General features: G+C 38.2%; 1 protein-coding gene across 6 annotated transcripts in view; it reads right to left on the bottom strand.

Moving 5' to 3' along the window:
- Positions 1–15,436, bottom strand: part of CDK14 (cyclin dependent kinase 14) — a 605,513-nt gene that overhangs the window by 334,239 nt on the left and 255,838 nt on the right. For all 6 annotated transcript variants that reach the window (XM_043588815.1, XM_043588812.1, XM_043588813.1 and 3 more), the window contains one exon: positions 909–1,003. In XM_043588815.1, the coding sequence (XP_043444750.1) occupies positions 909–1,003 (95 nt within the window). The remainder of the gene's footprint in view (positions 1–908; positions 1,004–15,436) is intronic.

Raw genomic sequence — 15,436 nt, 5'->3', positions numbered from 1 at the left:
CATAAGACAACAATTTTCAAATGATAAACAGACACAGGCAGACATTAGCAAGATAAAAATGCTGCAAATATGCATTCTATTATATATTTTAAAAAAAGGAAACTATTTCAAATTTTTAAAAAAGTAGTGTGGTAATTACAAAATGGGATACTAATACATTCACAATACCAACAGCTACTCTTCTCAATAAAAGTCTCCACCGATGTCATTTGTATCTTATAAATTACATGTTCTCAGATCCATCTGTGAAAATTGGGATGTTAATTATCATGGTTACATTTCATGATTCCACAGTTAAATGCTGAAGTGGTGCTACATAAATACCATATGTTTTTCAAGAGAAATGGAGAAAGATTAATTATGAGTTCAAGTCCAAGTCTTCCAGCAGTAATACTCTCAGCACAATAAGATCATTACATTGTGTGCTATGCAAATTGGAAGTTTTAATTAATAGCTGAAATACCAACTGAGGGGGAAAGCTAAATTGTAAGTATCAGGCTTTCCTCCATGAAAACAACAACAATAAAAAAAACCACAACCTTAATAAGGATGTTTCTGAGAAACCAGGTTACAAGTCCAAAGGAAAAATAAATTGTCTGTGAACTTCCTTTGATGGAATGATCACCACTGTGCTGTTTAATCCTATTTGATAAGCCAAAAAATTACAGCACATCAAAGTAACAACAGGTTATAAAGAGATAATATATCCATTATATATTTATGCTTATAAATATATATCTATATCTATAAATAATATATCTTAACATTTTTCTGGATTTTTCAAAACTATGCAAAGTTACTGGATGAAATACTCACTTCAGTATATAGCAACCTAAATAAGAAACTCTAGGATAATATTACAAGAATTTTATTTATATTTATAAAATCTGAATTCTTATTTTACTCACCACATATTCAAACACAAGTGTCAGCGTCTCCTTGGTGTGGATGATGTCATGAAGCAGCACTATGTTAGCATGTTTTAGTCCTTTTAACAGAGAGGCTGTAAAACAAAATAGAAAAAGAGACAATGCGTAACAATCAACTGATATATTTCATCATCATTTTTCCATATCAATATCTATTTTTCCATTTTCCAAGCCAAAAACTATTCAGAATCAAGGACAGAGGAACAGGGTTTTCATTTAGATAAAGATCCCCCAATTATTTCACTTGTTATTTGTTAATGACCTCTAGGTAGAGTCCACTATAAGCAGAGGACATACTTGGTATGATTTCAATTGTTTGAAATTTGTTAAGGTTTGTTTTATTATAAGGATATGCTTGATCTTGGTATACATGCCAGATGTATAGAGTATATTCTGCTGAACTTGGGTGGAAAGTTCTATAAATGCCAATTAGATTCTGTTGGTTGATCGTGTCCTTGAATTCTTCTATACATTTGCTATTTTCTGCATAATGGTTGTATTAGTGACTAAGAGAATTGTAATTGGGGATTTGTCAATTTCTCATTTGGATTCTGCCAGTTTTTGCTTTGTGTATTTTGAAGCTTTGGTGTTTACTAGATATACATTTGGAATTGCTATGTTTTCTTTGTGAACTGGCTCCTATATCCACATATAATGTCTCTCTTTGTCTTTGGTAATTTTCTTACCTCTGGGCCTGTTTTGTCAGATATTAATATAACCACTTCAGCTTACTTTTGATGGTGTATCTGTTTACATCTTTTAACCTACCAAAATCATTATATTTGAATATATAAGTGTTTTATAGACAACATATCATTGGGCCATGTGTTTTTTAAATCCATTCTATCATGGGGTGCCTGAGTGGCTCAGTCAGTTAAGTATCTGACTTCAGCTGAGGTTATGATTTTGCAGTCTGTGAGTTCAAGCCCCATGTCGGGCTCTGTGCTGACAGCTCAGAGCCTGGAGCCTGCTTAAGATTCTGTGTCACCCACCCTCTCTGTCTGCTCCTCCCCCACTCATGCTGTTTCTGTCTCTCAAAAATAAATAAATGTTAAAAAAAATTTAAATCCATTTTGCCAATCTCTTTTAAGTGATATTTAGGCCATTTATATCTAATGTAAATATTAGTATACTGGGTCACCTGACATTTGAATCTATTTTCCCTTGGACATCATGTAATTTATACTTCATTTCCAATTTGAATTTTCTTCTGTATTTCCTGGGAGTTCAATTAACTTACTTCATTTCATTTTGGTTTTTGTACATTTTTCTTCTGAGCTTTTATATTACCAATTCAAGGTGGGATTTTTAGGTTTCATACACCCAAGAGCCTGAATGAGAAAATTTAATTTAGATTACCATATTGTGTACAGTTTTCTTTAATTTATGGCTTTTTTTTTATTTGAGAGAGAGAGAGAGAGAGCACATGAGTGGGGGAGAGGGGCGGAGGGAGGGAGAGGGAAAGGGAGAGGGAGAGGGAGAGGGAGAGAGAATCTTAAGCAGACTCAGCGTGGAGCTCAATGCAGAGTCCATAATCCCAAAACCCTAAGATCATGACTTGAGCCAAAATCAAGAGTTAGACACTTAAGCAACTGACTTGCCCAAGAGCCCCTATGGTTGTTTTTTGAAAAGCATTTTTATGAGCTGAAATGCATTGTTTCATATTTTCTGAGTTTTTATAGCAGTTTTATACAGATGTATTTGATCTATTTCTATTCATCCAAAGGGCTGTGCTCTTAGTTTGAGAGTCCTCTCTTCTCTCTGCTATGTAGTTATTACGGATGGTATAGGTGAGAGAAAGGGACAGAGTTTGGGGTGTTTTGTTTCTTTTTCATTTCTATAGGATCCTTAATTTCTCCTTTGTCTTTCCTTCTTTACTTTCACTGCCATGTCTTCAAGGGGTACTACCCTTTTGCTATATATCTGAATCTCTCCCATAGGCAGTACTTTCCAATGCTTGCCAGTTCCAATCCCATTCAGTTTTGATCTTTTCTATAGTCATTGCTGTGAACTACATGGAGACCCAGTTTTCTCTTTCCAGACTGATTCTGTCTGTGCTTTCATCTCAGCTCTCCACATCCCTCTATTCTTTTTCACAGTCTCTTAAACCTGTCTAAAGCTTCCCTTGTCCCATTCTACAACCACAGACTTGTGGCATCTCCTAATGTTTTTAAAGATGTGGGTCACGTGCACTTTTATTTGGTCTCTCTGTTGGATTTATAACTTTTGGAGAAGTGGGAGTGGAAGGATTCAAGACTAGGCAGCCATCATTCACTGTCCTCTAAACTTCATGTCCAAGATGAAAGCCTGATACATAGTAGCAACTCAATAAATTTACTGATTGTCATTCATTTAGGTTCCCCAGTGGGGACACACACACACACACACACACACACACACACACTTTGAATATTCCTTGAAAGAGTCTGCTACCATCTGGCAACTCCTCCTCCTTCGATTTATCTTCCTTTTACTATACGACCAGCACTAGCCCCAGATCTCAGTCTATTAACAGATAACACTCATTTTTTTTCTTTCTTTCTTTTTTTTTTTTTTTTTTTGGTAACACTCATTTTCAACACAAGGCCCTTTGATATCTACCCTTCCAAAAATTCAGAGAAGACTGGCTAACACTGTTGTCAATTTCAAGATCTGGGCAAGGAATAGCTGATTCTACCTCTTAAATTCCATTCCTTCCTCCACACAAGGCTCCTCTTTTTTTTTTTTTAATTAAAAAAGGGAATGAGACAACTCCACTCCCCCCATAATCAGACTCACTGCAACACTGCTTACCACAAATACATGAATACCTTTAGATTTCCCTTTTTATAAATAATACCACAAAGGACATAACCGGGTTTTATATATATACACACACACACACACACACACACACACACACACACACACACACATATATATTCCTTTAGAATTATCTCCCTATAATGAATCGTGAAAAATGGAACTGCAGAGTAAAAAGACATGAAATATTTACAAGACATTACTTATTAATTAAATAATAAGTGGATTTAGTCTCACATCTTTCAAACCCTGTTAAGAATAAAAGAACCATGGAAGACAGGAAAAAAAATATGCACATAATAATGCACCATGGAAGTAACCAATCTTATCAAATAACCAAAACCCCTATTAAGTAGGTATATGATAATTTTATATACTATAAGCACAAGTATTAATTTAAGGATAAACTCTTTTTCACCCCTCAGTAAGACCAGAAATAAACAGAATTATTTCCCCCTAGATCAGTGACCATTCGAGCACGATACTCAAAGAACAGGAGTTTCCCTCTATCATTATTTATTTTAATTAATCTTCAATTTTTGTTTTTGGTATACAAACTGAAGAGAAAAACAAAAAAAATATTTTGCATGTGTTCTGTCAAGAACTTGTAATCATTCATTTATTCATCAAGAATTTATTAAGAACCTAGTTCCTGACACTGGTGGCCCCTGGATAAATTCTTGATACCCAATAATACTGCAAAACCACATCTTTTAAAAAAGATTTATAACACTAAGCATAAATCCTAATTTAAACCTTGGACTTTGGGTGATAATGACGTGTTAGTGTAGGTTCATCAGTTGTAATGAATGTACCGTTCTGGTGAGAGATGTTGATATCAGGGGAGGCATAGGGGAAGGAATGGGGAAGAGGTAAGTGGTGGTGGGCAGGAGTTATATGAGAACTCTCTGCACTTGCCACTCAATTTTGCTGTGAACCTAAACCTGTATTAAAAAAATAAAGTCTAGGGGCACCTAGGTGGTTCAGTCGGTTAAGCATCTGACTTCAGCTCAGGCCATGGACTCTGGTCATGATCTCATAGTCTGTTGAGTTCAAGCCCTGCATCAGGCTCTGTGCTTACAGCTTAGAACCTAGAGCCTGCTTCAGATTCCTGTGTATTCCTCTCTCTCCACCCCTCCCCTGCTCACACTCTGTCTCTGTCACTCTCTCTCAAAAACTAAAATTAAAATTAAAAAAATTTTTTTAAATAAATAAAGTCTATTGGGGTACCCGGGTGGCTCAGTTGGCTAAGTGTCTGACTCTTGGTTTAGGTTCAGGTCATGATCTTATGGCTCATGAGTTGTATCCCCACATCTGGTTCTGCACTGACAGTGCAGAGCCTGCTTAGGATTCTCTCTCTCCAAATCTCCCTGCCCCTCCCTTGCTCAGGCTCTATTTCTCTCTCTCTCTCTCTCAAAATAAATAAACATTAAAAAAATAATAAAGTCTATTAAAAAATAAAAATAAAGAGATGTACCCATGTTCTAACATACTTAAAAAAAGCAAGTCTGGAGTATTTACTATTTTATTCAGAAGAAAAATGATATTTTAGAGATGTAATCACCATACAAAACAGGCTGCAGTAGGCATCTCCCTGAATGGCAGAGAAGGCATACAGACCAAGTTCTAAGATGACCTTAATGAATGCGAGCAGTTATGAGAGCTATTGTTATCGCTATGAATTTCTATAGATTTCTCCATGCAAAACTGTTTCAGGACCATATAATATATCGTTAATCCCAAGATAAACTTGAATAACCATACATTTGGTCCAAAGAAGGCCATTCAGAAAGAGAATTAACTCGTGTGGCTGGTTCCAACACTGGAAGACAACAAGAGGTGTGTTCCCTCTGAAACTGGGTTAGTAGCAGCAGCATGTAGACCAAGACCAGAGAAGTCCAAGCTGCACAGAAAGACCTTCTTCCTCTCACATGTGTCCACCATGGGCAGGTTAGCTTTACACGCTAAAAACCTTGGGGCGCCTGGGTGGCTTAGTCGGTTAAGTGTACGACTCTTGATATTGGCTCAGGTCATGATCCCAAGATTGTGGGATCATGCCCCAAGACCGGCTCTGCACTGAGCATGGAGCCTGCTTGGGGTTCTCTCTTTCTCCCTCTCTTCCTCTCCCCAGCTCCCGCGTGTGCTTGCATACACTCTCTCTCCCTCATAATAAACACTGAAAATAAACCTTATAGAAATAACATCTACAAATTTATTCTACCTGAGTTTTGTAAATTAGCACACCTGAGAAAATAATTACAACAAAAAATCACAGTACACGAACAGTGAAGGAACAACCATTATATAGACTTACGATAGTTTTGTATTATTAATTTCAGTAATTTATAACCTTTAATTATTCAACTAGCTCATCAGCCTTTAACAATTAAAACTTTATTAAATAGCTAGCTTTCAGATATTAATCTGGGGGCCAATTTCACATTTGCTCATTTTAAAAAGGATACTTGCCCCTGCACTAGTCCTCTGAGACTGATTGATCCTCAGAGATCAATATTTCAAACCACAAGAAAATGATGGTCAGATATGGTACTTCATACCTATCCAGTGCAGAATGCATACATGTGAAATGAATCAAGGACTTAAAGAAAACATGTTGCCTGAAAGGAACCTGGCTTTGTGAGGAAAGTTTTGTAAATACATCATACAATAGGATCTGTACAACCTTGTCCAATTTCATTTTTCAACTTATCCTTTTAGCCTGTCAAATTCAGTAATGATCCATCCTTATCAGCAACAACTCCAGAAAGGTACTGAAATTTCCACTAAATTAAGAATCCCATGCCTTGAGGATTCTTTGCCTTAGGATTTTTTTTTTAACCACCCCTCCATGCACCTCCACCATATTACTTACTGCCTTTCTCTCATCACTTACACCTAAATTGTTGCTCATTTCTCAAAGTAATGTCTCCACACTCGTCATTTCCCATGGCATTTCCCCCACAATTTCAGTAAAACTGAATTCCTGCCATCATTCATCTTGGGGGAAAAAATGTTGTTGTTTTTTTTTTCCTCCTGACAGTGACTAATAAAAGAGTCATGTCATGTTTCATATATTTTTGACCACTTCTACATGAAGACTCAAATTCTCTATATTTCTTTTTAATAAGTCTCAATTATTACACATTTTAGATTTCTCTTTTTTTAATGTGTATTTATTATTTTTGAGAGAGAGAGAGAGAGACAGAGACAGAGACAGAGAGAGAGATAGAGTGTGAATGGAGGAAGGGCAGAGAGAGAGGGAGACACAGAATCCAAAGCAGGCTTCAGGCTCCAGCAGCCTGACGCGGGGCCCAAACACACAAACTTCTACCTGAGTGGAAGTCAGATGCTTAACGGACTGAAACGCCCAGGTGCCCTACAGATTTTAGATTTCTAAATACATTTATATACACTTTTAAAGTACGCTATCACTTAAATAAGTACCAATATCTGTATTTGAAAGCAAACCCTCTTTCTTTTCGGATTTACATAGCTAATTTGCATTTAAAAAAGGATAGAGCCACTAATTTCATAGCTGATGGCAGACAAACAGCATTGAAGGTCAGAAACCAGTCTATGATATCTATCAACATCAGGGAAGGTGACAGACCTGACTAGCTCTGAGGCTGCCAATGCAGCAGCCACTGCTCCCAGCAAGTTGCCAGAAACTGTAATTCCTGCTGTTATCAAGGCAAGTGAGTCTCCTGGGCTGCCAAGTCAGACCAGTGATTAGCACCTACAAGTTCTAAAACCAATATGTCTCCCTTTTCAAGACAAACACTGTCAAAATAATACCCCATGTAATCCTAATAATATCACGGGTATACCACATGTTATTTTCCCATCGTTTGCTGACAAACAAATCCCGCAACGTTAGCGTTAGTAATTCCAGCATGCTTGGTTTCTCCACAAATTTTAAACATATGGCAACATTTTAAATTCATTTCATCAGTGAGGTTTGAAACAGTTCAATTGTACTTGATGTACAAGACTTGTAATTTAGGGCTGAGGGCAAAATTCTAACAACAGTTTAAAGAATGTGATGTTGAAACAATACAAAAACAGAAAAACACTGCTGCTTATAAAAATAATTGTGCCTCTGACAAAATCCCAGTAGGAAAAAGGACACAAGGAGCCTCCCTGAGTCTGGTAGCAGGATTCGGATACCCGCTTATCAGCCATATTGAAACCTTCACCTCCCACTTTGAGAACAAACCTCTTCAATTTCCACTCTGACTTGGAAGAGATAAATATCACCTATATTCTGATTTATCATGATTAAATAAATTCTGATTTAATAGAAGAGTTCAGAGTATGTTCATTTCATCGAGCTCCCACTATAGTGGCTATTTTAAAAAGCAATGTTAATGGAGAAAAGGACAAAACCCTTCTTTAATATATAAGTTTTATAGATCATTATTTGATACCCTACCAGGAAAGGAAAGACCACAAACAAACACAACCTATCCTTTCTCACTCCCCCTTTAGCCTCTGGAAAGAAATAGTATATTCACATTTCCCTCTCTCTTTTTTTAAAATGTGTTCTTTTCCAGAGGGGTAGATGGAGAACCTGACGTTTCTAAAAGACAAAAATTACTACTAATTAAACCCAAGAAGCCAACCATATCTCAAGCTACAACTAAAATAGACATGAACTTTTTTCTTTAAGCTCACAGCTAGATAGCTCTGTGGGCTGCTGAAATTCACTTTATACTAGAAATAATAAGACTACTTACTTTCAATGAGATGTTACTTGCCAGTGCATTCTAAATATTTTCATAGCTGAAATATTCTGAGTGGGAAAATCTCCAGGGTGAAGAGTGGAAAAAAAAACCACAAAGGAACAAAAAATAAAGCAATACATGCAGAGAAAAGACAAGATTGCTTGTGTAACTGTGTCTCAGAAGACCAGATGATCTAGACAGAGAAAGGAACAGATATGCAGCTCCCAGGTTAACTTGTGCACAGTTCTGCAAGGTATGCTGGCTAGGTCAGCTACATAGCAGGAGAAATACTATAGTTTTACCTAGTTCCAGACCTTTCCTCTAATGATGTTCTAATATGAAAAATACACACACACACACACACACACACACACACACACACACACACTCATAAACTAACAAATGAAAAAGTAAAAGAATTAAGTTAAAAAATGGAACTGTATCTTTGATTCCATTTTTTGCTTTTTATACTTTTATACACACACATATACAGAGAGTCAACTCTGTTATGGGGAAAAGAGGTCATGGAAAACCCAAAACACAAAGTCAAAATGTGATACCACACAAACTTAATTTAGCTAAGATTACATTCCAGATTTGGAGACCTGTTTCTTGACCACCGGTATCATCCAAACATGGAAAGGTAATACAACAGATTAGGAATACTTCATAAATATCACATAAATTGTTTCCTATCCATCAAAAAGTCTACTGTTTTTATTTGCTCCAGAACTAAGTTTTTCTATTTGGGGACAGACCGAAATTCAAGCACACTGCATATTCCTCCTGCTTTGCTCCACTCCTAATTTCCCCACCATCACAAACCTGAAGCACGATACTAGAAATGACAGACTCCACCATTCCCCCTTGCCATCAATATGTCTTTACCCACACTTGACTACTGGCAAAGAGCAGTCAGTGGGGGGCTATTTTCACACTGCAGCCTCACATCCACATCGAATGTTTACTAAATCACTTCAAAGAACAGATTCCTCTAAAAGTATAGCTGAACCACATAAAACTGCCAATATTTGACATTTTTGACCTACTAACACAGCAATTTCACATGGTTCAACCAAAGAGTTTACCTGGCTCAAAACAATTTTAACTTTTCCACAAATGCATTGTTACTTTTACCACTGCAAACTTTCAAACCAATTAATCTGCCACCAAATGGCTAAGAACCCACTCTGCATAGGAAAAAAGAAAAAAGTCTCTGCTTATCAAACTATGGTTACAGCTGAAGGGAGGAATACAGAAACAATTTCATTTTCTACATGTACCTTTCTATATCATTTGAATTGTTGATGAGACAGATATACTCTTTTTATAGTAAAAAAGAGATCTTGAAAAGTTCTTTATTACAAGTGGATTGGCTACAGAGCATTGCCATAGCACTAAAAATGGCATACAGATGCTTAACTACACAATTAATATGCAACTACAATACAACTACATTAATGAATCATTAGTGCAATGTGATTCTGCACTATGAATCCCTCCTCATTACTAATCCCTCCTCACTAGGGTATTGGTGTAAATCCTTGCATTATTAGGGTCTGTTTTCCTATCTTGGAACACTGCAGGCCCCATATCAGCCTCCAATTTGTTCGCATATCACATGATAATCCAAACTGTTAAAACTGTTTCTTGTCTAAAGACTATACCCCTGAATGAAGATTAACGTACTCACCAAAAAAGATTCCTGGTTTTCTTGTCTCCAATTACTCCCAGATGAACCTGTAAATGACCCACCAGCTGCCTTTCCATGCTCTAGCTCATCTTGTTCCTATTTGCCACTAGAAAGATCCACACATGTATGTGAAAGTATGTGAAAGCAGACGTGTGGTTTTCTCAGATGTAAACATCTTGGTAGTAACTTCTACAGAAACAAATCTTGCTAAGTGACAGGTTTGGGAATAGTGGCGGTCATGCTCCACGTACTACCATCTTAAGGCAGAAAAAAGACAACGCAGTAGCTGAGGGTTTCTGGAAGACTTAACAGAAGAGCTGGTTTCCATCTGGCTATAACAACTAAGTTTACAAGCTATTAGGTGGTTTGCTGTATTTGAACTACTTTATACTTTATTACATGTGGGCTACATGTATAGTCAGTAAGAATACCACAAAGTATGCAATAAAAAAAGATATGTGGTTGGGCCACTTTATGTCTCCTGGTTAAGAAGAACAAATATTGATATCATAATAGCTATCACTATGTGACTAGACTTAACCTCTCCCTACATGAAAATATGTGAATAGCTCTTATATAGATCACAAAAATAAACAGAAGTCTAAAGTAAGAAAACATTTTCTTTGCCATGGCTTCAAGCCCCAGTACATAGGGGCCAGAACATAGGACACTCGAGTTTGCAAGATACCACTCAAAGGGTGGAACACAGTCAGATTCCTTCACAAAGTGGGGTAATGTTGCAGCTTATTTCCAGACACAATGGACTCAACCACCCTTCGTTAGGAATTAGGCTGTTTGTATGACCAGAGCCACTGCTACAGGCCCATCGTGGGATGTTTCTAAAAGTGTGGTGGTCCTTCAATGATTCAATGACCCACATAAACTGCTATTGAGGCAAATTCATTAGGCTCTATCCCACAGCTACCAAATCCAAATCAATGGAGGATGGGACCTAAGAATCATCCAAGAGATATTTATTTAATATCTACTGTGTGCCAATCAATAGACACAGGAGAAACACAGACAAAACTCCTATCCCTGTGAAGCCTGCATTCTATATTTTGACCCAGCTTTCTATTCAATGCTTATGCATCAAGCTTAAACATCACTGTGCTATGGTTCTGATATGGAGGAATGGGTAGCATGTTTATGGTGTGTGTGTGTGTGTGTGCGTGTGCGTGTGTGTGTGTGTGTGTGCATGCACATGCCTATGCATGTGTTTATGCACTTAGTTTCACTGCAATCAACTCACTGTTCCACAGGCAAATCAAAAGAAACAGCAAGACAGTTTGTATACCTAGTTAGTATCTATTTTTCTCTCTCACTCTCTCTCTCTCTCTTTCTCACACACACACACACACACACACACACACACACATGCTGAAATAGATGCCACTGAAAGATAAAGGTCTTGGGCTAGAAGTAGAGAGAATTCTTTATTCTAAAAATTTGATGGTATTTTGATATGTATTTTTTCCTGTTCAGTTAAAAAAAATAAAAACATCAACTCATAAAGCTTTTTAATATAAATCAAATGTTGATAAAATCATCATTATATGGACCTTTCAATCCCACAACAATTTTTGAAATCTGTGAAAGAATAAGGTTCTGTGCAAAATTCTTGCAATAAGCATCGCATCAGAACCAGTGCTTTGAGAAGCAAATATAACAGAAATACTATAAACTGATGATGAGCACAGAAGGAAGAAGAAAGGAAAGACTGTAAAAAAATGAATATGAGCACAGAAGAAGAAAGGAAAGACTGTAAAAAAATGAATATGAATTTTGGTTATTCTTACCCTTGAATATCCCCTGAATTGAAATTTCAAACATACCACTACTTGATTTGACTTAATAACATAGTCAAAGCTATAAAAATTTCGAATCACAGCTTAATTCAGTAGCAAGTACACAGTCCCACAGCATCGGTTAACCTGCTGGCAGGCAATGACCTCCAACCTTCCCATGACAAAACTCAGTGAACTGTTCCTAGGCCTGGACAAGGCCTTGAAATCCTTCATCCTGCCTCTAATCAGAAGTGGCCCTGGTGGGGACCCAAGTTCGCCTGGGCCCTGCTGAGTGAGCTCCGTCACTGATGGGAAGGTCCCTGATACTCTGCTCCCCTCCCACCAGTGCTTCCTCCCTCTCAGTGTGCAGTGATGCTTGAGCACTGATGACACAGCACCTGGTCCACTCCAGCACCACTTGCATGGTTAGGGGCTGTACACGACATTTAATGCAAGAAAGGTAATCAAGGGTTCAGTCAGGGATTGCCTTCCAATCGTACAGACGCATGACCAGTAAGTCCCAGTCTCTGAGTGCTCTCATTCCTCTCCTGGCAACTGCAGCATTTGAAGGAGATTTTTCTATATGTGGAAGTATACAAACACAAGACAGGAAAACCAATATACCTATAACGGTTGGAGTGATATCTCATGTGTTCAGTATTCAAAAGTATATGATAGGGAAAATAAAATTGTTTATACAAAGTTCCACAGGCAACATGTTATTGGATGAATTTGAGGAGAGTGTCCTCCCGACCTTTTCTGAAAGTAAGGACTTCCTAAATCTCTGCACTACAGAAGCCACTTCAATACAAAAACAGTAAGAACAGCTTTTTAAAATCTTAACAGAGTCTCAGATTGTCTTCTTTAAAGTCACTATCTACTTGTTCAAACCTGGTAACATCATAGAAGTGGTTGCTTTCATGTACCGTATTACACACTTGCTTAACATAAAACATTTCTCTATGAGGAGAGCTATATGAGTGAAGTGAAAGACAAGTAAGTTGTATATTATACACTTTATGTTTCTAAATTTGCAAGGTTACTTCAGATTGTCATGGCAGTTTAAAAAAAATGCCATTTTTTTTTTGATGGAGCGCCTGGGTGGCTCAGTTGGTTACATATCTGACTTCTGCTCAGGTCATGATGTCACAGTTTGCAGGTTCGAGCCCCAAAGGGCTCTGTACTGACAACTCAGAGCCTGGAGCCTGCTTTGGATTCTGTCTCCCTCTCTGTCTCTGCCCCTCCCCCACTCACGTTCTGTCCCTCTCTCTCTCTCTGTCTCAAAAATAAATAAACATTTTTTTAAATGCCATTTGAGAAAATTAAAAAGGGGAAGAGGGGCGCCTGGGTGGCGCAGTCGGTTAAGCGTCCGACTTCAGTCAGGTCACGATCTCGCGGTCCGGGAGTTCGAGCCCCGCGTCAGGCTCTGGGCTGATGGCTTAGAGCCTGGAGCCAGTTTCCGATTCTGTGTCTCCCTCTCTCTCTCTGCCCCTCCCCCGTTCATGCTCTGCCTCTCTCTGTCCCAAAAATAAATAAACGTTGAAAAAAAAATTTAAAAAAATAAAATAAAATAAAATAAAAATTAAAAAAAAAAGGGGAAGAAAACTATATACTCCACTATGGTCTCAAGTTTTGCACCTCTATCTCCACCAGAGGAATCTGAACATGCAATCATCTCGGCAGGAAACTGCTGGACTCCTGACACTTGAGCCTCAGATACTGTGACCGTGCAGGGGTTTTTCTTAGTGTCTCTCTAAGGTACAGTTGTACCTGGTACTGACAACAGTTTCTGCTCATATGACCTGCCTTTCTCTAGAAGAAGGCAGCACCTGAGAACTCTGGCAAGCACATCGTCGTTGGCTTCACCATCATTTTCTCAAATGTATTCTAACCCCTACCAACCCCCATTTCCCTAATAAAAATTCATATTGCTTCCTGCACATTATACACATGTACATACACATACATGTAAAACCTTAGTGCGTTAAATATATGTATGATTTGGCTTATGCACAGGGGGACTGACCCATCATGCACACCAGAAGCAGTTTGCACAGAACAGTGAAGCTAAGCGTCACCTCCAGGTGTATAATCCAACCCTTTGTGTGAAAATTGAGGAAACCAAATATACAGAAGTATGGCCACAGGGTTCCTGACTCCCACCACAGTACAACTCTTTTTCTGAATCAAAATAAGGATCATTTACTTCTCTCACTGTCTTGGTTTTCTTGTCTTCTTTCCTAGTGTTTTGCTGTGGTCACGGTTTCTCTTTATCTTCATATCTAACCAGGTGTTGAGGGCAACCCCCTCCAAAAAAACCCAAAAAACCCTGAAGCTGCGAAGACTGGAGGCCACCAGAGGTGCCTGTGCAGGTGTTCAGCTGAGGCATCACCACCTGGACTAAAGAGGTTTAAAAAGATAGTATTAAGAAGAGAGCTAAAGGGGAAACTGCTATTCAAATTGTCCGTCAGATCAAGGCTCTTCTCTTCTTAAAACCTTTCAATGGCCACTTAGCAGGACTCATGGGCATAATAGGGCCCTCAATGGAGCTCCCCTCTGCTCCCCCAACCCTTCACCACACTCTGAACTGCAGCCGCACAGCGTGCCTGAAGAGCTGGGGTCTCCACGTGCTCTCACGTCTCTGGGATGTTCCTCTGTCTTCCATCCTCTCTCCCATAGCCTTAGAGCCACACGGTCCTACCAACTCTTCATATCTCACCCTGGCTATCACTTCCTTTGGAAGTCTCTGCTGACCTCCAAGGCACAAGTTAGGGGTATTTTCGATGAGCCCCTCCACACTGTGAGGCATCCTGTCCCAGTGTTAGAATAACCTAATTCCCTATTTCTACCTGCCTGTATCCCCCATCACTCCTTATTTGCTCTTACTCCAGCTGTGCTCATAGCATGCAATTCAGTGCTGAGTTTAGAGAAGATGCCTGTTAAGTGCAGAATGAATAATGCATGCATAAATAAGAAAAATAAAATCCTTAAATGATCTTCCTTAAATTGCCGCAAGCGGCACACTTCCTAGTATTGCACTCTGCTGTGGGTTGGTTATCTTATGATAATGTGTTTAGTTCAGCCTGGATGTGTTGATCGAAATAAATGTGTTCTCATCGTGTAATAACTGACAAACACACTGAGGCTATACATTTCACTGAATTTTAAAAAGAAGCAAAGAAGCATCCTACAGGATGCCATTAGCAGCTTCCCTTTTGTAAGTAGGTGAAATGCTGTGTACTAATGCTATAACTAAAAATTCATTATTTTATTTCCATTCACATTTCAGATTATGGAGAGATGGTAAAAGATTTGCTTGAAATTGTACTTCAAAAAGCTCATGTTAGAAACTACTATTATATCCTAACATTTTACCAGGAATGAGATAAGCTCAATAAACAATAAGGCAACATCAATGACAAAAGAAAAGGTTGTCATACATGGGTTTACAGTAGAGTGAAATCCAACTCACAGACTTGGTTTATTGGCTTGTGCATTGTT

The sequence above is a fragment of the Prionailurus bengalensis genome, chromosome A2, assembly GCF_016509475.1.
Source record: "Prionailurus bengalensis isolate Pbe53 chromosome A2, Fcat_Pben_1.1_paternal_pri, whole genome shotgun sequence".
In the NCBI taxonomy this organism is placed as follows: domain Eukaryota; kingdom Metazoa; phylum Chordata; class Mammalia; order Carnivora; family Felidae; genus Prionailurus; species Prionailurus bengalensis.
Note: the sequence above shows the minus strand (reverse complement) of the source record. Positions and strands in the feature narration are given on the sequence as shown.